Source organism: Aplidium turbinatum, chromosome 3 (genome assembly GCF_918807975.1).
Source record: "Aplidium turbinatum chromosome 3, kaAplTurb1.1, whole genome shotgun sequence".
NCBI lineage: Eukaryota > Metazoa > Chordata > Ascidiacea > Aplousobranchia > Polyclinidae > Aplidium > Aplidium turbinatum.
Window position 1 is genome coordinate 36,891,050 of NC_137474.1, and position 22,412 is coordinate 36,913,461.

At 36.7% G+C, this 22,412-nt stretch overlaps 1 protein-coding gene across 1 annotated transcript in view; it reads right to left on the reverse strand.

Moving 5' to 3' along the window:
• The window catches only part of LOC145766767 (uncharacterized), a 35,815-nt gene that overhangs the window by 7,724 nt on the left and 5,679 nt on the right, over nucleotides 1–22,412 (reverse strand). The window contains exons 5-11 of the mRNA XM_082578474.1: nucleotides 21,521–21,683; nucleotides 15,561–15,780; nucleotides 11,641–11,825; nucleotides 10,409–10,598; nucleotides 4,715–5,015; nucleotides 3,104–3,259; nucleotides 2,363–2,532 (exon numbers count right to left, since the gene is read on the reverse strand). Of these exons, the coding sequence (XP_082434600.1) occupies nucleotides 2,363–2,532; nucleotides 3,104–3,259; nucleotides 4,715–5,015; nucleotides 10,409–10,598; nucleotides 11,641–11,825; nucleotides 15,561–15,780; nucleotides 21,521–21,683 (1,385 nt within the window). The remainder of the gene's footprint in view (nucleotides 1–2,362; nucleotides 2,533–3,103; nucleotides 3,260–4,714; nucleotides 5,016–10,408; nucleotides 10,599–11,640; nucleotides 11,826–15,560; nucleotides 15,781–21,520; nucleotides 21,684–22,412) is intronic.

Consider the following 22,412-nt stretch of genomic DNA (forward strand, 5'->3'; position numbering starts at 1 on the left):
TATTCCATCCATTAGATGCCGCTGAATGGAGAGCAGCCCTTAACGTGCGTTGCTCAAGCGCACACCCCGATAGTCGAACCAGCGCCACTTGATCTTGAAGTTTTTTCGTTCCAGAAGTGACGCGCTAACCAATTGAGCTATCGGGGCTATTGATTGACACATCAGTCACAAAAGGACAACTGGACGAAAAAGCAACAAAGAAAAGAAGTTATTTGTCAATACAGAAAACATCAGACTCTATGTACGTGACGTATAGGTACCACGTGCCGGTACGCAAGCACTTGACTACCGATACGCGATTAGTGTGAAAACAATTTATTGGATATTGTTTTTGTCTTGATCGAAATGCGCTTTTCATCATCCTCTCGTTGTTTCTCTTTTTCGACATAACTTCCGTAGGCTACTGAATACTTGTACTGTCAAAGCGATATATAAATTAATGTTTCAAATGGCTAAGCGTGGTCGTATGGACAATTGGACAATGGACATGTAGCCCACATAAATAAGTGACAAATTTTCAAACCCAGTTGATTTCGATTCTGATTCGGACAACAGTGATACTGTATTGGAAGCGCCAAAAGTGTTGTCTGTAAAATATTCGTTCAAGTTTTGTTCGACAATATGACACCTCATGTGTAGAATTTTTCTTTATAGCAACAAATGATGCTGGTGTGCCGAAATAGCATTCAATGAAACCTACAGACCTAATGAAGCATTTATATTCAAACATAAAAAATGTAAAACTTAATCAAAAAAATTAAAAAAAAAAACGAAACAATCTGAAACTGCTCAAAAGCACATGTAGCCTACAGACAGTCTAGTAAAAATAAAAGTGACATATTTATGAGAGTAAAAATATACGTGCATCCTATGAAGCAGTGCTAAGGATTCAAAAAGCTCGAAAACCACAACCCGTTGGTGAAATGTTAGTGAAAAACTGTTTGTGAATTTGCTCATTGTACACTTGCAAAACCAAGGTTGGACCTGTTATTGTTAGTTTTTTTTCGTTTGAAATGTGTAACCGGTAGGTCGAATAAAAATAAGGTCTCTGCCGGCATGCTGTCGTAAAAAGTTTGAGTGACACTGACGTCATGTAGGCAAATGCTTTTAAAATGTCCCTGCCCTGGTATCCTTATTGGGAAAGTTTCAAATACACAAACATTTTGAAAACATGCAGCCAAGCATATTTTTGAGGTTTCACAAATTTATGCCAACGCTGCTGTTAAGGATGTCAAAAATCTCAAAAATATTTTCTATCTTGCTGACACAGCTTTGTTAAAAGGAAATACCAAAACTTTGTGACAATATTAGTACAAAAATTGATTAAAGAATGCATGTTCTCATCATTATTGCAAACACAAAGCTTGTAAAGCAACAAAAAGGACCTTACAGCTGTTTGAAATATGATGTTGACATTACATACAAAACAGCAAAGCAGGGACAAATGCGAAAAGTTTTGACATTTTTGCAACCATCGTCAAACAATGGAATTTTTTCAAAGTGTTTAGATAGCTGAAGAACCGCAAACGAAAAATGTAGCCTAAACCTAATTAGGATTAGCAAGTTTGCTTGACAAAATAAGACAACCTTTCAGACAGTTTTGTGAATACCTATGTGATTAAAATCCTATCATATCCACAAGCTTTTTGTAAGTAAAATCTTCAATAAAGTTAGCTAAAATCAAAATCAGAACACGCCAATCAATGTGATTTTAATGTAAACTATATGATTTTTTAGAATTTTCACGCCTGCATAAGCTGTTTTGTGGTACAATGCCTAGTCAACATTATGTTTAAATTAATCTAGCAATACAAAAATTGTAAGGCAACGCAAATATTGCACAAAAATATTCGCCTAAAAACGTAATGCAAATTGCTCTAATCTCGGTAAAAAAAAACAAAAAAGCGGTAGATTAGACAAAATTTTGTCGCGTTGTTGTCTAGTTTTAAGCGCAGGAGAAATCGGTCGTTAATTTGCATTCAAGATAGCATTCTTTGCAAGATCTTGTTCCTAGAACTGCTTTTCTCTGTTTAACATGATGCATTGAAACATCAAAACAATTTAGAAAATACCCATTAGCTATTTGCTTTTCCTTCACACAAGACAATAAACACTACTCTATACGATAGTTGCTGTGGGCATGCATAAAGATAAATAGGCACAAAACTCAGAAACACAGTTAACACAGAAATAAAAATACGCTGTCACAATAAACTAGAAATGGAAAAGCTTTTCGGAAGATCCACGAGTGTATAAATTAAACAGGCTAATTATGATCCGTATTGCTCTCAAAACTAATATGATCGACGAAAAAACTTACAGGATGAAGGACTTACAAAAAGTAAAAAGCTGCAGTTTATACCTCCTTGTTCTATAGCTGACCGTTCCAATTCCCATCGCTTTGGAAACACTGGATTCATTGGTTTTGTGTAATTAAATAGACGCAGCAATGTATGGGGATTAGGTATTACCAGTGAGCCTGTGCCATTTCCAGTTTCTGTCACGTAAACAGAAGTGAGCCGATCTACACTTCTGTAAAAGTGAAAACAAAATGAGGATGATGATTACTGTAAAACAAAAAGGGCTTAAAAAAGCATGAACTGCTTAACAATGGACAATTGGACATGGACTGCTAATGATAAAAAGCCTTCAATGGCTAGCCTACATAGAAAAAAAAATTATAAAAAAAGTTGGCAAAAATTCCTTTCCGAAAGAAATGGTGCAAAAAGTTAGAACCGGGATTCATATAACTACAGTAGTTGTTTCAGAATTAAACTTAAAAATGATATAGGCCTACTTAAGATTCAGCAAGTTAACCATCACTAAAGTTACAACCGCTTAACAGGCGGACGATTGTTTCGAAACAATGGTTCAAATCAAACAAATGAAATGGGATCTGTGACGTAAAAAAAGAGTGTTTGATTGTAGCCTATATTTTGATGACCCTCTTGTTTTTTATTTGAATGTAAAGTTTTTAATGGTAACCTAATGTGCATGATTTGCTTCAAATACATCATACACAGCTGGCAAAATCTATGTTTGAGTAAGTACACTATTTGGCTGTCTGAGTTATTCCCAAACTTGTAAGCAAAAAGTAGCTGACCTTTTCTTGTAGATTTTGTATTTCCTCATCAACAACAAAGCAACTACAGTGCAGACTACTGCTGCAAGAGTGCCTCCAATAATGGCGCTAACATCATTTTCTTTTATTGACATACATCCGCTACCAGAAACCATCCCATCTCCAGTAAAGCCACCCCTGAAAAAAATAATCTTTTATTAATAGACCTACGTTATTATAAATTTCCTAAAACTTTGGATAATAGTTTCAATAGAGAGTTTGCCTGGTTTTCCACAAGCATGTCTATCTAAAAATGTTATTTCATTCGACGTTAAAAAAAGAAATGAAAACCTTCACTCTGTTTTTATGTTTCTATAAGAAAATTTAATTTGACAAAACACTAACCAAAAGTCTATTTATACACAGAACGAATCTAGAGAAGCACTTGGTCGCCTGCCCTATCCTAAAATAACGAGAAAAAGCATATATATTTTTCCATACTTGCACAATTTTGTCGCTCGCTTTGCTTGCTAAATCACATTTTATCTACCTAACCAGCGGCATTGGGAACATGTGTTTTCTTGTTTGTTTCTCTTGACGTCAGAGTGGTCTGACAACTTTCAAACATCTTTGGGCATGTTACAACACACTCCACCTTCCCCTATTACAGTGAGAATCATAAAACGCAGCACCAAGACAACCGAAAGTATCGAAATACAGTAGTCTACAGCAATCATCGAGTCAGCTACAGCCATCATTGAGTCAGTTACAATGGTCATCAAGTCAGCTACAGTGGTCATGGAGTCAGCTACAGCTGTCAAATGAGTCAGCTACAGTGGTCATGGAGTCAGCTACAGCTGTCAAATGAGTCAGCTACAGTCGTCATCAAGTCAGTTACAGTGGTCATCGAGTCAGCTACAGTGGTCATCGAGTCAGTTATAGCTGCCATAGAGTCAGCTACAGCTGTCATCGAGTCAGTTACAGTTGTTACCGAGTCAGTTACAGTCATCACCGAGTTAGTTACAGCTACGTGCTCTCAAAATGTCAAAGAACCAAGCTTCGTGCCGGCACTCTCACTATTTCGGTCACAAAGCAGAAAAATTGTTGCGAACCTCGAAAGTGGTATGACGTGTTATTGTTTTTAGTTACATTGTAACTTACGTAGTTACTGATTGTTTTGTTGCTGCATTGTCTTAAGTTTGTCTCGAGTTCCTTTTTTGTTTATTTTCATTTTGATTTCAGTTTGCAACCTAGCTGCATTTTAACGAAATAAACTTCTAATTGAGGAATTGTAAATGGTTTCACTACATTTTATTTTGCTACGCAACCTTGTTTTAAACACTTACAGCCGTCATAACACTTACCGTCTTAACACTTAAACACTCACAGCAGTTACAGAAGACGTAGGCTGTGCAAGAAAAACGCTGCCTGTCATACAATTATACATCGTTCTACAATCTACAGCAACCTGTGTCTACTAGGACTTCAGTTTTGATAACTAATTACAAACCTTGCCGCAATGTCATAAAATGATATATTCTACAGGCTACTTTACATTGTAGCCTACAATAGCTTAGGCTAGTTTTTAACTATCTAAGATAGATGCAAAAGTATAGACTAATTTATTATAAAATACCGTAACAAGTCTCATACCGGCAATGACAGGTTCCGTTTAGCTTGCTTGCATGGTCTCCTGTAAGGCAGTAAGCTTCCGGAGAACATGGTTCTTCGACCCCCTCTACTACTCGACATGGCTTTAACTTTTGACACCCTATCCCGTCTGGTACAACATACGGATTACGTCCATCTCCCGAGTATCCCAGAGGACACACACAATTTGGGAACTCAGAATTTTGTTCGGACAAAGTGAAGTTTTCAGTATTGTTGTTGCATGTAGATTGTGCCAGTGAATGACAGAAACTTTCGTTCCCATTGTCTTCGCATGGGTTGAATCCTAGAGAAGGAATCATATTAGTCTAAGCTCGGTGGTCAATAAAATAAAGCGTGTTCGGACAGAAATTTTTATGCACAAACTGTATTTTTGTGCATGAAAATGACAGCTTTGAGATTAATTACAAAAAATTAGAAAATTGGAAAGGCAGAATTTTTGGTGTTTCCTGGGCACCATATTATGTTTTCATTGCTTTTATGACACTAGATATTTATAGGCTACTGTACACTGTACAGCTGATAAAACGTACAAAAAGTAGACTGAAGGTCACGAAATGGAAAACTGTGCACAATATGAAGTGTGACAATTTTTATCTGTATTGTTCTTGCCATGGTGTTTTAAAAGCTTTGCATAATTTTATTGTTTATGATGGTTTTCAAAAACTCTCTATACGGCCTAAGCTGAGAGCCATGGGCTCCGTTAGAGGGGGGCCGCCGCGGGGGTGATTACCCCCCACGAATTGGAGTGGGGGGTAACTAATGCAAAATTACCCCCCTCCCCCACTAATGTAGAGATAAAAATTTAATTTTTATATTTTTTATACTTTTGTGTTTTTCTTTTGTTTTTGTTGCATAACTTTTTAGTTGTTTGCTTGGAAACTCTGACTTGCTAGACAACGCAAATATGCAATAGAGCCATGCATAATGCTATGGGAATTGTTCAGGAGCTAAGTAGTTTGCAAAATCAGTCTGGCAAGTTCAAAATCGCCCTGCAGGAGGAATCCCACCATGGCTTGCACACTTTGTGCCAAACAAGATGGCTGACACGTGTACCGGCCATTTCTTCAGTGTTGTCAAACTACGAAGCCTTGTTAAACATAGGTCTACCATATTTTCATCGCATAAAAAGAGGACACGTTTCGCCAGAAAGTAGAATTTTACTCTTGAAAAATCTTTTACATGTGTTTAGATCATTACGGTATAGGCCTACGCAGCGAAAGTTACCAAAAAGAAAACAGAATGACTGAACGTTTAACTTATGTTTCTCATTTCTAGTGCTTCCTTAAGACAACAAATATTTTATATTTTTAAAAGTCAGCAAAAAGTGAAAAAAATACCTAATTTTTAGACAGTTTCAGTCAGACAGCAATGATCACAAAAATCTGCAAAATGTGACAAATCAGGCACGATCTCCAGGTCAAGCCTTAACTTTTTTCAACAAGGAATGGTCAGCCTTAACGAAGTTGTTAAATTATTTGCCAGAAATAGGACTAAAACAGTAGGCTGCACTGTGTGGAGGACTTGAACCACTGACCAGGGCCTCTGAGAAAAACCAACAGGAGAAAAACCAACTTTTACGATTTAATTTTGGGTGCTTTAAAACGGAACATTTTTGCACGTAAAGCATTAAATCACCACTTTGGGCCCCTAATTTGCGCGCAATGCACTCAATTACTTTTCCAGGCCCTTTTGCTACATTACGGGCCCCCCAGGACTAAAGGATAACAACTTTTATGCTTGAATTTGGTCGTTTAGGGTGGTTTAACCATCATTTTTTTGCGTAAAGTATAAAAATCGCAATTTCGGGCCTCCCAACAATCACAGTCCTGGGCCCTCAAGGGTACGCCGTACCCTCAGTACCCCCCTCTCATAGGCCCTGCCACTGACACAGACCCGGTCACTGAGGTTGACAGCGTTAAGTTTCGGCTTGTAAAAATGGAGGGGTCTGTGTATTCGTTCACTCATGAGTTGCTCCTGAACGAACAGCGTTGGAGTGTGGAGTGGAGCACTTTTAGACATTCCTTTCGATTTGTTTCAAGTAACAAACGAGTTAAACTCGGTTGGTAATCAACAATGTCTACAAGCGTTGTATCAATATAAAACGTATGTAGGTAAAAGAATAATTTTTTTGTGAAAGTGTGAGCATGGTCTTTAAAATGTCGTTTAATATTTTACAATAAACCAGGCAATGAACGTTCAACAACAGTTCCATAAAATGCACCAATTTCTTGTAGAATTTATAAATCAACATGTTACATTGGTATACAAAATGTTTAGAAAACAAATAGCCTACAAGCTGTCGCTGAAACGTCATCAAGCAATATAATCCCGTTGAAAATATAAGCATGAAAACCCAAACTGTCAAAAAAGAGGACATTTGAGCATTTTTTAGTGTCCTCGGAGGACAATTCATTTTTCTTGAAAAAAGAGGACAAATCCTCTTAAAAGAGGACATATGGTAGCCCTAGTTAAACACCACACTTCAAAATTTCAACAATGCGAAATCATTAGGCCTTTATTCCCAATTAATACAAGGCAACACATACTTTGCATTACAGTTTTGCCGAGTTTTATTCAAACCACTTGAAAAGATGACTGGCCTGTTGCAGATCCAGTCTTAGCCTATGCCATCAGCGACATGATGGAGCTGGTTGAAAGCTTAAAAGTTAATTACCAGAGTCTTAGAAATGAAGAACAATTTATGCAGTTATACAAGGAATTTCAGCAGCAAGTAGATAGCTTAGGCTTAGCTAAAGTCCAAATTTCAAGAAACCGCTGTGAGCAAAGTGCTTCTCATGACCTCGCTTCTCATTACCGAAGGCAGTTCTGTGCATCTATTGACAGCATAGTGCAAGGCCTCATCCACCGCTTCAATGGCGAAGAAATAAAAACTCACTAAATGCTTGAAGTTTTAGTATCTGGCACAGTCAACGACAGTGCTGTTACAGCGTTGGAACGATATGGCTTCGACGTGAAAATTTTGGGCCAAGATTTAAGCCACTTTCATCAGAAATTTGGGCCGATCAAGTATGTGTGCGATGTTCGAAACAAGTTAATGGGACTTAGGCCTATTATTGTCAAAGAATTTTATGCCAGTGTGAAAAAACTTGTAATAATGCTATTGGTCAATTGGTCAATGGTCAATTGGTCAATCACTGCAGAAGCTGAAAGATCGTTTAGCTCGCTACACCGCTTAAAAACATGGCTCCGAAGCACAATGACTGCTTCAAAACTCAATGTCATTGCCATGTGCCATGCCCATTAAGTGTATTTGGATGAACTAAGTGTAGATGAAATCTGCAAAGAATTTTTTTTCAACAATTCACAAAGATTTAATGTGTTTGGCGACTTCTGACTGTTCTGCTTAGAATAGAAGCAGAGTGCACACAGTGTTTTGTTTGAGTTGAGGTGTTCGTTTATAATGTTATTTCTTTGTAGTTTTTGTGAGATTTTGGCACAAGGTATTACCTGGGTGTTATGCCATTTTTTGTTTAGTGTTATTTCTTATACAGCGCAGATGGTAGGCCTTCCTGTAGTATCGATCAAGATGTCTCCTAATTTTCAGTTCTTGTAAAAGTTAATGCATTTTAGCTTCTTTTTTTTCTGAGTTGAATGTAGGCCTAACCCTAGATGCTGAAACGTTTCATTTCACTGTGGATGTTATGGCACAGGTTGTCGTGCTATGTATTCATGTAATTGTAAATCAAATTATATAGATTATAGCATTTGACCTTAACGCTTTTCGCCTTTTGAATCTAACCTTTTAGCGGCTGAAGTGCAAAATTTGGAGGACTTGAGGCAAGGAAGAATACAGAGAGAGATTTTGCGTCGAGAGACTCTTCCGGTCAAAATTGTCTCAAAACCTCAAAAAAATGTGGCAAATGTTAAAAAGCTTTTGCTCGTGATTTCAGATTCGTTGAAAGAATTTTTCGATTTTAAATCGTGTTTGAAGTCAAAAATTTTGCGCCTTTGGCGCGAAACATGCAGTCTAAAACGCTGTATAAGAAACTGAAGCTTTCAGTAATGCGAACGAGGTCTGGGGAGCGACCTTCCAGAAGTATATGTCATGCGATAATCCAATAAGACCCTGTCAATGTCAAAACATCGTTCCCGCCCCTGCTTAAATTACCCCCCCACTCTCAGGAAGTGTCCGGAGCCCCTGCTGAGAGCATTCAAATAGCACGAGAAAGGATTTCTGCCCGACGTAAATTCAGAGCAAATCTGTTTACAATCTGTATGGCAAAGCACAATGGTATGCTTGAAAGTGGACAGAGAGATTAGCTTCCTTTCTTTCACATTTTTTTAGGTGTTTACATTTTTTAGAAAGTTTCAAACACATGCTTGATTTGCATAGTGACTCTTTATATCATATCACATTACTTTATTTTGATATGATCTGAACAGCTATTGCGCAAACTGCAAATCTACACTTTGCGTTTAAAGCCTTCTGAAAAAAAATGAACACCCAAATAAAATAATGGTCACCGCACACCACTGCTAACTACTAATTGGCAAGGAAGAAAGAGAAGCATGAGCTGTAAGGGGAAAAAAGTGTAGGTTTTGAAATTGGAAAATTAAACTTTCTTTCTTGTTAACTCTGTGGTCATGTTCTAGAGTTTACTTTTCACATGATGCAGATCTTTAACCTAGGGCTACCATATGTCCTCTTTTAGGAGGATTTGTCCTCTTTTTTCATAAAAAATGAAAATGAATTGTCCTCCGAGGACACTTGAAAATGCTCAAATGTCCTCTTTTTTGCATTGCTATCATTTTCAACAAGGTTTTATTTTTATGTGACTTTGGCGAAAGCTGAATAAGGCTAAGCAACGATACCAAAAAGGAAAAGTATGTTTTCTGTGAGCTGTGGCAGAAGTAGACTATCCTTGTGAAAAGTGTTTATTGACTTTGAGATTGACAATACATTGCTTGCTGTGGTTATGGTAGATACATTTATTTCTGTGGCAAAGGAAGAAAGTGTTACTCGATGATCATGTCAGATGTATTTCTATTGTTCGACTCTTGTGTTGCCTATTTGGATGAATAGACCACTAATTTCATTTTCCGAGTTCACATTCTGTGATTGGATGCGTATGCTGTCTTACACCAAAGAATAGGATAACCCGTTTCAGCGGTGTGTGGAAGTATTTGTCAGAGAAAAATGTTGACATTGATGATGTTAAACTGTTTGATCTATACCAAAGCTATTGCAAAGGCATCTTAAATCTGATAGGTAGCTTGCATTAGCTTTGTTTAAATGATGGCACATTAGAAAATGGACAGAATAGTTCAAATATTGCAGAACTATAGATTTTTTTAAATGAATTGTTAAAAATCGAGCAATTCTTTATCTACAATAAGCTATGGCTCAAAATGCAAAGGTAAAACGCATGTTTTCTGTGGAGATTTTTTTTTGCGCAACTGTGGAGCAAATCAAATGCAAACTTTCTGTGGAGAAAATCAAATGAACAACAAAATGTTCATTGACTAAATCTGACAAATAAATATGTTATGTTTTTTATTTGTCACTTTTGCTACATAGGCCTATAATCATCTAAGAAGATGCAAAAAATTGCTTAAACGTACAAATCTACTGGCATTTTACTTGCTTACAAAACTTGTCCTCTTTTTGGGTGATAAAAATATGGTAGGCCTACTTTAACCACAATAAAAACTTACTCGGAATATCGATGAACAAGACTGCTTCGCTTCCAGTTTTAGAGCACTTCAAGGAAGCAAAGCAATTTAGACCTGATAATTTACGGAAAGCTGGTATCACCCTCGCTGTAACGTTCATTCCCATTGGAACGTTTTCAAGCGAAATGTTGTAGTATGGATTGACTAATTCTTCTGCAGGTGATTTTGCAATCTAAAAAATTAAAAAAGTGGTGATTGCCCTACATAGCATACAGTAGTCTAGCTTAAATAAAAACTATGAAATGAAAATAAACTCAAATATCCAAATAACTTACATCAACTGCGTTTAGATGGATTTATTCTTGTTTACATCATCCGGCTGGCCTGTTATTTTACATTACAATAACGGAGTGTATTTTCATATTTTTATCTGTCAGCCTAACTGTGTTTTAGTATAAATACTTGGTTAACCTTGATACCGCAGACGCAATTAAACTTGTTTTTCTCTCATTGAAGTACGGTACTGCAACCAGGTGCTATTTAATAATGTTATAGCAAGTAACTTATTTCAAATACTCACGCTAATATGCTTTCAACTTTGTCTAAATGTGATTTTGTTAACTCGAAAGAAATCTGCAATCAGCAGTTTCCATCAAAATGTCGAACATTAGCAAGGATTTTTGGAACACGGAATGCGAAACTTCTTGCTTAGAGAATGATACAACAAATCATAGTTTTTTCGAGTGTTCCTAAAACTTTCAACTCTGATGCTACTTTTACGGTCAAAATTATTAAAATACAGTTTTATAAAAACTAGTCTGAAGGAAAAACGACACACAATTAATCTAGTCATCCCTTGTACAGTTATCAATGCAATGACGCCTGTAAATGTAAACTACTTAGCCCAGTAGCTGAAACAGTTTACAAAATTATGCTGTAACTTTAATAGCTTTATACTAATTACTTGGAAAATATTGTAATTTCTTTTCTGTAACGTTGCTATGTTTTGCACAATTCTCGGAAGCATAAGTTAAAGTTTTTGAAAAATTAGTGATTTGTTTTCAGATTGTATGCCATATTTTTGAGTAGCTTAAATATTAAAGTTTTGTTGCATAGCTAAGTTTAAGAATTCGCTTTAGAATCATTTGTGCAGCTTTCATAACTTTGAATTAGTTTTAACACCTGGCAACACTTTTGTTAACACACTCTTTCTCTCAGCAGGTAGTTGCATAATCCTAAACCAAGTGCTTCGACATATCTCTAATGAAACTTACCACTACACCAGACTTTGGAGATACACCGCCAGACGAACTGAAAAAATATCTGGAAACAGAAGAATTTAAATGTACGTCATGAGGAGCCTTCCAACGAAAAACGAGATTTACTTTGTGGGTGGAATAATTTGGAACCATGTTAAACCATTCAAAATCAGTTGGAGGGCTTGATGCAGAGGATAAAGCTGTAAGGCAAAAAAATAGTCTGAGATGTGATGTAAAAAAGGTCAGATAAACAATGTAAAATCAAACTTAACGGTGCAACAGACAGGAGCAGCGAAGACGAATTTCTTCACATAGGCTTAGCCGGATTAACTTATTAGATTTGTGTCGATTTTAGGTGATTAATTTTAAAGTAGATAACAAAATGAGAACGTATCATAAAAATGAACAAATAAGTTTATAGAATCACCAACATGATTTTTATAATAGACCAAAAACATATTTAGCGGTTTTTGTCTTTCCAGGTTCCAGGCTGGTTTTTGGTTAGCCAAAGACCATTCCTCCTCAATCATCATCATCACGTGCCGTCTCCGATCCGGAGGTTGGCTGTCACTTTCTTCCACAAGTCACGTTCTTCCGCTACTCTTTTTGTTTCTCCAATGCTTGACAAATCAGCCCACTGTATCACGTCATCTCCCCATGTTCGTCTCCTTCTTCCCCTGCACCTCTTTCCTTCCACCATACCTTCAATAACCAATTGATGTAGCTGTCCTGCCGATCCTCTCAAAATATGTCCCGCGAATTTCATCTTTTGTTTTGCCAAGTTGTTTGCCCATGTATCTTGCACTCCAATTCTTTTCCTAATTGCTTCGTTTGTAATGTGTTTTTTATATGATATTTTTAATATTCTTCTGTAGCACCAGAGTTGAAAAGCATTAATTTTTTTGTGAATTTCTTTGCTGTAGGTCCAACTTTCACTTCCATATGACATGACTGGTTTGATGTAACAAGATAGAAGTCTCAGTTTTAATTGTAAATTTATTTCTCCTCTTAAAAATTCCTTGCATTTCCAAAATGACGCTTTTGCTTGACCGATTCTTCTTTTTATATCATTAAAAATATCCTCCTCAATAGATAAGTTAAATTTGAAAACCAGGGATCATTTTACCTGTATTTTGTGAGGGTAGTTAGAAACAAATTCGTGTAAGTTAAATTAAATGTATTTTTCTGGCAAAAATAAACTTTTCTCCAATACTTTTATTTCGAAGCTCAATCAAGACAAATTTTACAAAAAATGTTGATAAAGTATTAAAATGTTTATGTTTTGCATATTCTTAGGCTAATATTTTTCTTTTAAAATATGGCATTCAACAAGGTGTTCAGCACTTTTTCCGGCTAACCTATTCTTGCAAAAACTATAGCAATAAATACGCTGCTGAAGGTAGGTTTATATAATTGACACCTGTAGCGCACCCAGCATGGAGCTAAGGGGGATCAAGCCCCCCCCCCCAAACCCACCACCAAAAATAAAGTTTTGTATGTTCTCCATTTATACATTTTGCTCACAGGTTAGATATGAATAAGACACAACAATACAACAGGGCTGAGCATTATAACAATATATTTTACATATCTACAAATAGTTTTAACAGTCCAACGTTTTCGGCTTAACTTAAGCCCTCATCAGGAACCTGAAAATATTTATAAAAATGCAATGAGTTTCAACTTCTTGAAGGTAAAATTACATTAAGAAAAGGCAACTACATAAATAACTACAAAAAAATTTGCACCACAGGGAACGTGATACATCATGTAAATGTTGAGGAGAATGGACGCACCTCCAGCAAATAATTGTTTGTTTAAATTTGGGTTGCAGAGTTTGATTAACACTGCTTCCTGAATTTTGGTATCGAATTAGGATTCGCCTTTGTGTAAATTTTAAATGCGTCAGCAGAGAATTTTCGATCTGTGCAAAAAGAACACTTCATGATATGGTCTTTGATGGCACTTTTCTTTAACTCCCTAAAGTTCAGATGCTCCCGTACTCTCGTGATCAAATGTCTGGCGGACATACCGATGTACCGTACGTCAATGCCGAATCACACGGACATTTAAAACTGTATACGACATTTGAGCAGAGAAGCGAAGGCGCCTGGGACTTTAGTTGAAAATACGAACTAATTTCGAAATTTCAAATGTATTGTAAGTATAGGAAAAACGTCCACATCAAATTTACTTTTTACAAAATTAGTGTTTTGTTTCAAACTGTTTTTGTGCTGGTTGTTGTTTTCGCGAGTTTCAATCCTCCCCCCCCCCCACTTTGGCACGCGTGTGACGTCACGATATTGGGAATGATGCTTTCAGTCTCTTTATTGCTCTAAAACAAAGTTTGCCTAATTTTAAACGAAACTGCATTAAAAGAGTGAGTTTTGCCAATACCAAACATTCAAATATCTCAGCCAGGAATTAGCAACAAAAAAGCATAGAGACTAAGCTTTATTTCCGAAAACTGCCGAAGAAAACATGATCTTATCCTTTTGCTATGCCATCGGACAGCACCATTTTAAAAAAATATTCATACCCACAATTTTGTTGAAAATGCTCTCAGAATGCACCAAATTCAAAGTAATTTTTCAAAAAAATTTGAGGGAGGCCCCCCAGAGGCTGGGTGTCGTTTTAGGCGAACACGCCGTCTGGCTTTGCCCGCCGGCCGTTAAACCCCCCCCCCTTTCAAAATTCCTGGCTAGGCCACTGGCATTGGCCTAGTGCCACTGTTATCGCAAATCACTCGGCCGACATTTCTGAATTAGCCCCCCCCCTAATTTTTTTTTCTGGGTGCGCTACTGATTGACACAATTTTGTCAGATAACCTATAGTTAGCTTCATAATCCAAAAAGAATGACAATGTGTTTTTGAATGGAGAGACAAAATATTCCTTTCATTGGTTGAGTGAATTTTTATTTTTCGGCTCAAAGATAGGTTGCTTTTTTTGCACAATTTAACCTAACCTATAAATTAAAAAAGCTTTATTTAACCACAAGTCTTAGGTATTTAGTAATTATCACGTTTACAACCATGTCGGCCTATATAGGCCTATATTGCTTAACCTCCTACAGTATGCGATTATTCATATCAGCTTGCTAAAAGCGTGAAGTGGCCTATAATCTAATTTAACGACAAACTAATTTAAACTTGAAAACAGTTAGGCCTAAATACCGTACTCTGCCGTGTATGAAAAAGGTTCTGCTTTCTTCCTGGCTATCAGCACAAGACGGAGTAGCCTACTCACTAAAACAGCGAGCTATTGCGATTCGCTAACCATAACGGTGTAGCTTCCACGCTAGCCATTTAGAGCAGGGGTGGGGAACCTTTTTAGTATTGCGGGCCACATAAAATGAGAAATAACACAGGCGGGCCACTAATAATTTCGAAGTTTTATTTACTGATAAAAAAATGCCAATGTTTCTGGAAATTCTGCCTTCATCACCAATCTTTCTTTTCTTTCCAGAAGCCATTACACAATGTAAATTTTTGCTAATTTAAGAAGTAGGCTACTCTGCAAAACACTTTTCACGAATGGCATAACTGACCGATTAACAATAACTGGTCACATTGTGACGTACACATTGTTGTTACAAATGGCCTTCTATGATGGATTAACTAGTCATAGAAGGTCATTTGCAATATACCGAGAATGCAAAGCCTACTCTTTTTTGAGGTGTTGTTTCAATATATTTTGGGTAAAGAAATTTTGACGCGGCCACATGGAACAGTTACGCTGGGCGCATTCGGCCCGCGGGTCGCAGGTTCCCCACCCCTGATTTAGACGATCCAATCAAATATATGATTCTCGGCAACCGATTGTAGCGATGTAGCGATAAAATCCAGCGCTTTAAATTCATACTGCAATCGACTGCCGAGAAACATGCGTTACTGTAAGCTACTGTATGTATATCGAAATCAAATAAACGATTTACCACTGATAGTTTGCTCCGATTTGCAAAATTTATACACAGCATCCCGTGTTAAGTTTTCGTTCTCAATAAGATGGTCGGCACAGAAGAGTGGTATTTTGTCAACAATATGATTCTTTTCGGTTGGCTGTTCGATCGACCCGAACACAGTGCCAGTGTAAAGATGAACTGTAAATTCGTATCTTCGTCCAAATTTAATTTCAACTGTTAAATTACGCTGGTTCTGTAAATAAAACGGTAAAAACTTGAAGCTGTGATAGCAAAAATAGCAAAGATGTAACTGAATGAGAAACAAAGCTTAAAGTTGAAACTTCCCCCTAGGAATATTTACACAGTTAAAAACATGGCGTTTGTATCATACATTTGCCTACAAATGATCCCTTTTACCATAATCTTATCCCTGTAAAGTAAAAACCTCCATTTAAATTACTGCATAGTGATTTAATGCTTCACCAGTTCAGTGGCCGAGCGGTTTCGCCTTCGACTCTGAAGCTAATGGATCTGAGTTCGATTAAAGGTCGATTAAACTGAAGACTTTAAAAACGGTAGCCTACCGATTGTGTTCTTTCTTGCATAACTCAGTGTGATGTGATGATATCGTAAACAAGATATAAAATTAAAAATGAGTTGGTTGTGCCAGCTGCCGAAACGATGGAAATAAAGCTAGCTATTGTTTTCAACACCTTGGAGTGCAAAGCCAGCAGTCGCCATAAAACGCTACACATTTTATAGATGGAAACCAGCTCGGTGGCTTAGTGGTTAGTGCGTCTTCCTCTAAATCGGTAAGCATGGGTTCGATACCCTGTCGGGTCATACCAAAGACTCTTTAAAAATGGTACTGAATCTAATTCCTGCTTGGCACTGAGCAATGGAATGAATTCGAGCAATGCAATGGTACTCGCTTCTGAGAAGCAACGCATTCTGCGATGGATACAGCACTGTATACTGTATAAAAACAAGAATTATTATTAAAATATAATAGTCTATAGCTAAAAATAGCTCAATGTGGACACATTTTATATAATTATGCAAATATCATATCTTTTAGGGTGACAAATGACGTCAAGATGTTACTTTTTTTTTTTCAACACAAAATCTATCCAATTGAGTAAAACTAGTTGCTGCAAACTAAAAATTATTGTCAATGCAAGCTGAGTATGGTAGGCTAATCTAACACAATATGACTTACTGGTTATTATTGGCAAATAGGTGTTTTTCAATTCGTTTGCGATTCGAAAAAAAATTCGAATCGACTGCCTTGGTTTGATGTTTTTGAAACAAAAATCAGTAAATTTTTGACAAACCTCTTCACTGTTCAGTCTAAATCTAATAATTCCTCTGTTATTGATTTCCAAATGTAACCTGAAATCGGTTATTCTTATTTTTATCAACGCATCAGGCAGCTGCGCATGCAACTTTGAAATTGCATGCAGTCATCAACAACGGAAACGGAGACAATTGTAAGCAATTATTACGTAACAAAAAAATCATGTTCGAAATCATGTGATTGTATTTTTAATTTTAAGCCTACAGTATATCTGGCTATAAATGGGCTATGGCTGAGAGGAAACTGCAAGCCATTTGAGGTGAACAATAGTAATTATAGGAATGGCTAAAAGTGATTGTGTGGGCATGTTTCCAACCGGTAATTTTGCTTTGCACAACTCTGATTTTCTTTTGTTGTCCAGGTCAGTCACAGTAGCGACACCAGCAATTGGTTGCTGTTCGTATTTACACCAGTTTGGACTTCGTGTTACTGAATTGCATGCCTTTGCCGCTCAACCAGCGCATACCCCCTATATTATACGTTTTATTCCAGTCAGGTTATCCGAAACAAAAATATTTCGAAATATTTCGTTTCGTGTTAAAGCGAAACTCCTTGTCTTAATTTCGTTTTGAAATAATTTTTGAGTGAAGAATTTCGTTTCGTTTTGAAATTCAAGCCATTTTATTTCGTTCTGCGTTCAAAACGAAACGATTATATTTTTCAAAGGTTTTATAAAAATCGTCTCACAAAGTAAGAAAATCTAAGCTTACGAGGTGCTCATTTTTTCTCTTTAATATATTCGCCTCGGCCCGGGTTCCATCTTTCATTAGTTTTGCCAAATAAGGAATGTTATCTCCAATTTAGCGATATTAGGAAAAAATGTAAGGTCATTGGGAAAGGAAATTTCAAATAGAAGAAATTTCCAAATCTGGAAAGATTTATTCAATAAATATTTCAATAAACCAATTAAAAAGTTCAAAATCCTTGTAGTGTTGCATAAGTCAACAACACAGAAAGCAGAGCGAGTGATTAAGGAAGTTCTTAGAAGTAGGTCGTTTCTTGAAGATGCTATTGAATTTGAAGTGACATTGCAGTCAAACTTACATTTTTACCGATACGCCAATTGAAATATAAGTTTAGAAAAATATTTTTAAGCTGCCATTGCTGTCGACCCAATCATTTAAGTTGATTTTGTTCGATAAAGAGGTTCACCAACGTGTCCAAAAAACATTTTTGGAACTGGATCACAAAGTGCAAGGACATCTATTGGACGAATATAGCGAAGTTCAAGAAACAGAAATGAAGGAAACAATTGCTGCAGAATGGGGATTTTAGAAAAGAAAAAGAAAGGAAAGATTTCTTCAGAAAAAGTAGCCTACCAGTAAGCAATTTCGAACGCGAATCGGAACACTTTTTGGTAGGGACAGTAAAATACCGGGACAACTCACTTTATTGATTTTTCTTGTAATATGGACAGCTGGAGAGTCACTGCAAAATTAAAAATTTGGCAGAACTTCAAAAAGTTTTCTTTGCTTTTAGGTAAATTTATTCTCATAAACGAAATGCTATACTTTGCTTGATATTTTGGGTTCTAGAACGTCAGCAGAACTGTTGAGAGTACCTACCATTACCACTGTAACGTAAGATCTACTGATGCATTAGTATGACTTGAATTGTATCACATAAACATGATATCACGTATTCTCATGCATTTATTTGGGCAATACACACTTTGTAGGCCTACACACGTGGTGAGGTCAAATACTCTGTACCTGGATATGCGACATATGGCGGTAGACCTCAAGCTGTAGTTGCCCTAAATTTTGTCACTATGACCTCCAGTTGTCCACCTTCTTTTTGAGTGAGCAATTCCCTAGTTCTACTATCCTTACCTATATTTGAAACGTGAGTGGATACCAACAAACGAGTGTCCATTACAATAGTGGAAAGTAAATCAAACTCACTTTCCAATGGTGACTAAATTGGCACAGATTTTGTCGGCTATACCAGCTACTTCTAACACAAGCGAGCGTTTGTGGTCTGCTGCTGGTGACATTGTAGTACCAAATCAAGCATCTTTGAGCACATCAAGGATTAGTGACATGCTCTTTTTCAGAGCAACGATCAGGAACTCCATTGCAGTAGCGCACCCAGAAAAAATTTTAGGGGGGGGCTAATTCAGAAATGCAGGCCGAGTGATTTGCGACAATAGTGACAGTGACAATAGGTCAATACCTATCCCTTTGATTAATACTGTATTTAAAAGCACTTACAATCCACAGGTTGCCGATACATCAGGATGCGTTCTGTCAATCAGAATAGAAGTTGGCCTAGTGAACCCCATGCTCAGGCGCGGATCTAGGAGTTTTTTTCGTGGGGGGAGGGGGGGCAGAAAATTTAAAAATCAATCAAAAAGAAAGAAAAAGATAAAACAGATATGAACAATGATACTACGACACAGCTAGTTTCATCAATTGAGAATGTTTAAAAAATAAATTCTGCTTGAATAAAAATTGCTAAGCATGCAAAGTAGGCTAAACTTGAAATCTGGTTTAAAACCCTGTATAGCCTACAGTGTCAATGATCAATTGGATATTTGTATGTTTGCAAGCTTACTTGGTATTTGATTGAAATTATAATGAAGACTAAAAACTATAAAACAGCTCTTCAAGGTTTCAGATTGTTTCAACTGTCATTTGGTTCAACGTTGGTAGCTGAGTCAGCTTCAACAAATGTTGCCATTAAAATGTATTTGAAGTTGTATGAAACAAAATAACGGAGTCTGATAGATGGATAATTTCAACCATAATAATAACAAAAAATTATCTCCCCTCTCCCCGGAATAAATTAAGTCTGCCGTGGGACTAAGATTAGCTGTTTAGAAGCATCTCAAACCATTTGATGCGGAAACATACAATTTTAACAATTCCTCACAAAATTTCGGGGGGGGGGGCTTGGGCCCCCTCTATAAATCCGCGCCTGCCCAGGCTACTAGCACCATCAGCAACCTCATCCCTACGTCCATTCTCGCAATCTTCTATAGACCTCAACTTTTTTGTCATGTATGACAAAATAGAATTATATAGCTTTCCGTTTGCCAACACAAATAGGCTAAGTGCTAAAACAACAACTAGCACGAAAACAGTTTGAAACAAAACACAAATTTTGTAAACAGTAGGCTTTTTTACAGGTCCGTGTGATTCGGCATTGACGTAGCCTACGGTACATCGGAATGTCCACCAGACATTTGACCACGAGAGTACGGGAGCATCTGAACTTTAGAGAGTTAAAGAAAAGTTCCATTAAACACCATATCATGGAGTGTTCTTTTTGCACTGATCGAAAATTCTCTGCTGACTCATTTAAAATTTTACGCGAAAGCAAATCCCAATTTGACACCAAAATTCACTGTTATGATAGCAAGCACTGTTAATCAAACGCTACAACCCAAATTTAAACAAACAATTATTTGCTGGAGGCGCGTCCATTCTCTTCAGAGTCTTCAACATTTACTTGATGTATCACGTTCCCTGTGGTGCAATTTTTTTTGTAGTTATTTAAGTAGTTGCCATTTCCTAATGTAATTTTACCTTCAAGAAATTGAAATTTATTGCATTTTCATAAATATTTTCTGATTTCTGATGAGGGCTTAAGTTAAACCGAAAACGTTCGACTGTTAAAACTATTTGTAAAAATGTAAATATATTGCTATAATGCTCAGCCCTGTTGTATTGTTGTGTCCTATTCATATCTAACCTGTAAGCAAAAGGTATAAATGGGGAACATACAAAAAATTCATTTTTGGTGGTGGGTTTGGGGGGGGCTTGAGCCCCCTTAGCCCCATGCTGGGTGCGCTACAGCTCCATTGGACACGTGCCTTCTTTGCACGATTTTATAACCTCTGTTGACTGTGCCTATTTTTTTTCTTGTTTGCAGGCTACTGCATCGTTTTTGTATTGAGTAGAAGTTTTATTTAATTGAAAAAAAAAAAACTTTTCAAAACCTGGCACCGGCTTACCCTGACATCTTTAACAGAGTCGTTTCAAACATTGCAGTCTTTTACCAAATTTGGTTGTTTACGTTTCTGCAATCCAGTGTTTTGTTCTGCTTGGCGGAGAAAGGATGTTAGCTGTCGACCTCTTTTCCTAATGCCACACTTTTGTTTGCAAAAAATGATGTTTGGAGTTTCCTATTGCCTGCTAAGGCAATGGCCTGCTAGCTGTAAAATATTTCGTTTCGTTTCGAAATATTTTGTTTCGACCTAAAACTATATATCTTGATTTCGTTTCGATTCGATTTGGAGCAATAATCTTAAAAAAGACTTCGTTTTGTTTCGACTTGACAAAGTTCGTTTCGAACAGCCCTATACAGTATTACGGGCAACCTTATGTTGAATCTATAATTAAAAGTTAATTAATAAAACGCAAGACAAAAAAGTAAGTTTAATTTATCTTTCATTTTTAGTGCATTTATTTCAAATTGCTGCGTATATAGCTACTTGGCTAAGAACCCTATAACTAAACACTTGACGCACAATCGAAGAGCTTTTTTCTTCTTGGTAGCATCAAAATATAATAGCCTAAACTGCCATTTAAAGCTACTCGAGAACCATATTGTGCCGCAAAAATACAAGATATCACAGATAGGCCTACATGCAAACTACTGCTTGGCCGTTTTGTCATGCTTCAAGTCTTACTTTCGGTAAGACTTTGCACTCCTCAGTGTCCATCAATCTGCAAACAGAATTCGTTACTTTGTGTCGACAGCTTGGAAGGTAGTCTTCACAAGGATAAGGACAAGTAATGTAAGATCCATTCTCAGCGTGAATATAAAAGTCCTTGCCAATGTAGGTTTGACAACTGCATAAACAAACGAATAATCTTAAGGAAACAAAATGTGAAAAAAATATAGCAGGCTAATAATGGTAGTAGGCTAGTTTTTCGTTTGGCATTTTCACACTTGAAGTTCCTTGCATTTTAGCCAGTTTTTTAACATATTTTTGCATTGGTAAACTGTGTTGAAACCACCGAATAGTAGCCTACTGTTCATGAACAGTCTAAAATCAAATGATCAACACTCAACAGGTTGCCTGCTTTTTTCGCAATTTGGAGTTTTGATAACACCATCGATGAAGAGCGGTAGCAGTTCAGGCATGACGAGATATAATTTTACTATGATTGATCTATTCCTTTCTGTTGCTGACAGTCGACTGCTTTACCAAATAAAAACCAAATCGGTCATGAAAAATCTGCTTTTCTTATGAGTTAAGTGAAAGATACTTCGAAACAAAGTTTGTGAGTTTATAATTACGGTTCCACTATTTTCTGTATTTTGTTAAATTAAACTAGTTTTAATTTGAGTATGATATGAAACTATCTAGTTAATTTATATACGAAGTTATCAAAAAAGGATTGCAAGTCAGAGGGCTGAAAGAAAAAAAGAAGACAGTATCACACTAAATCCGAAAAATCAATATATTTATAGAGCTTTTGCTACACTAGCGTGGCTTCTCCAGTATATGGTCTGCCACAAATAATACAAATAATGTCTGCCAACAATAATGCAATACTATTGAGATTATTATAAAA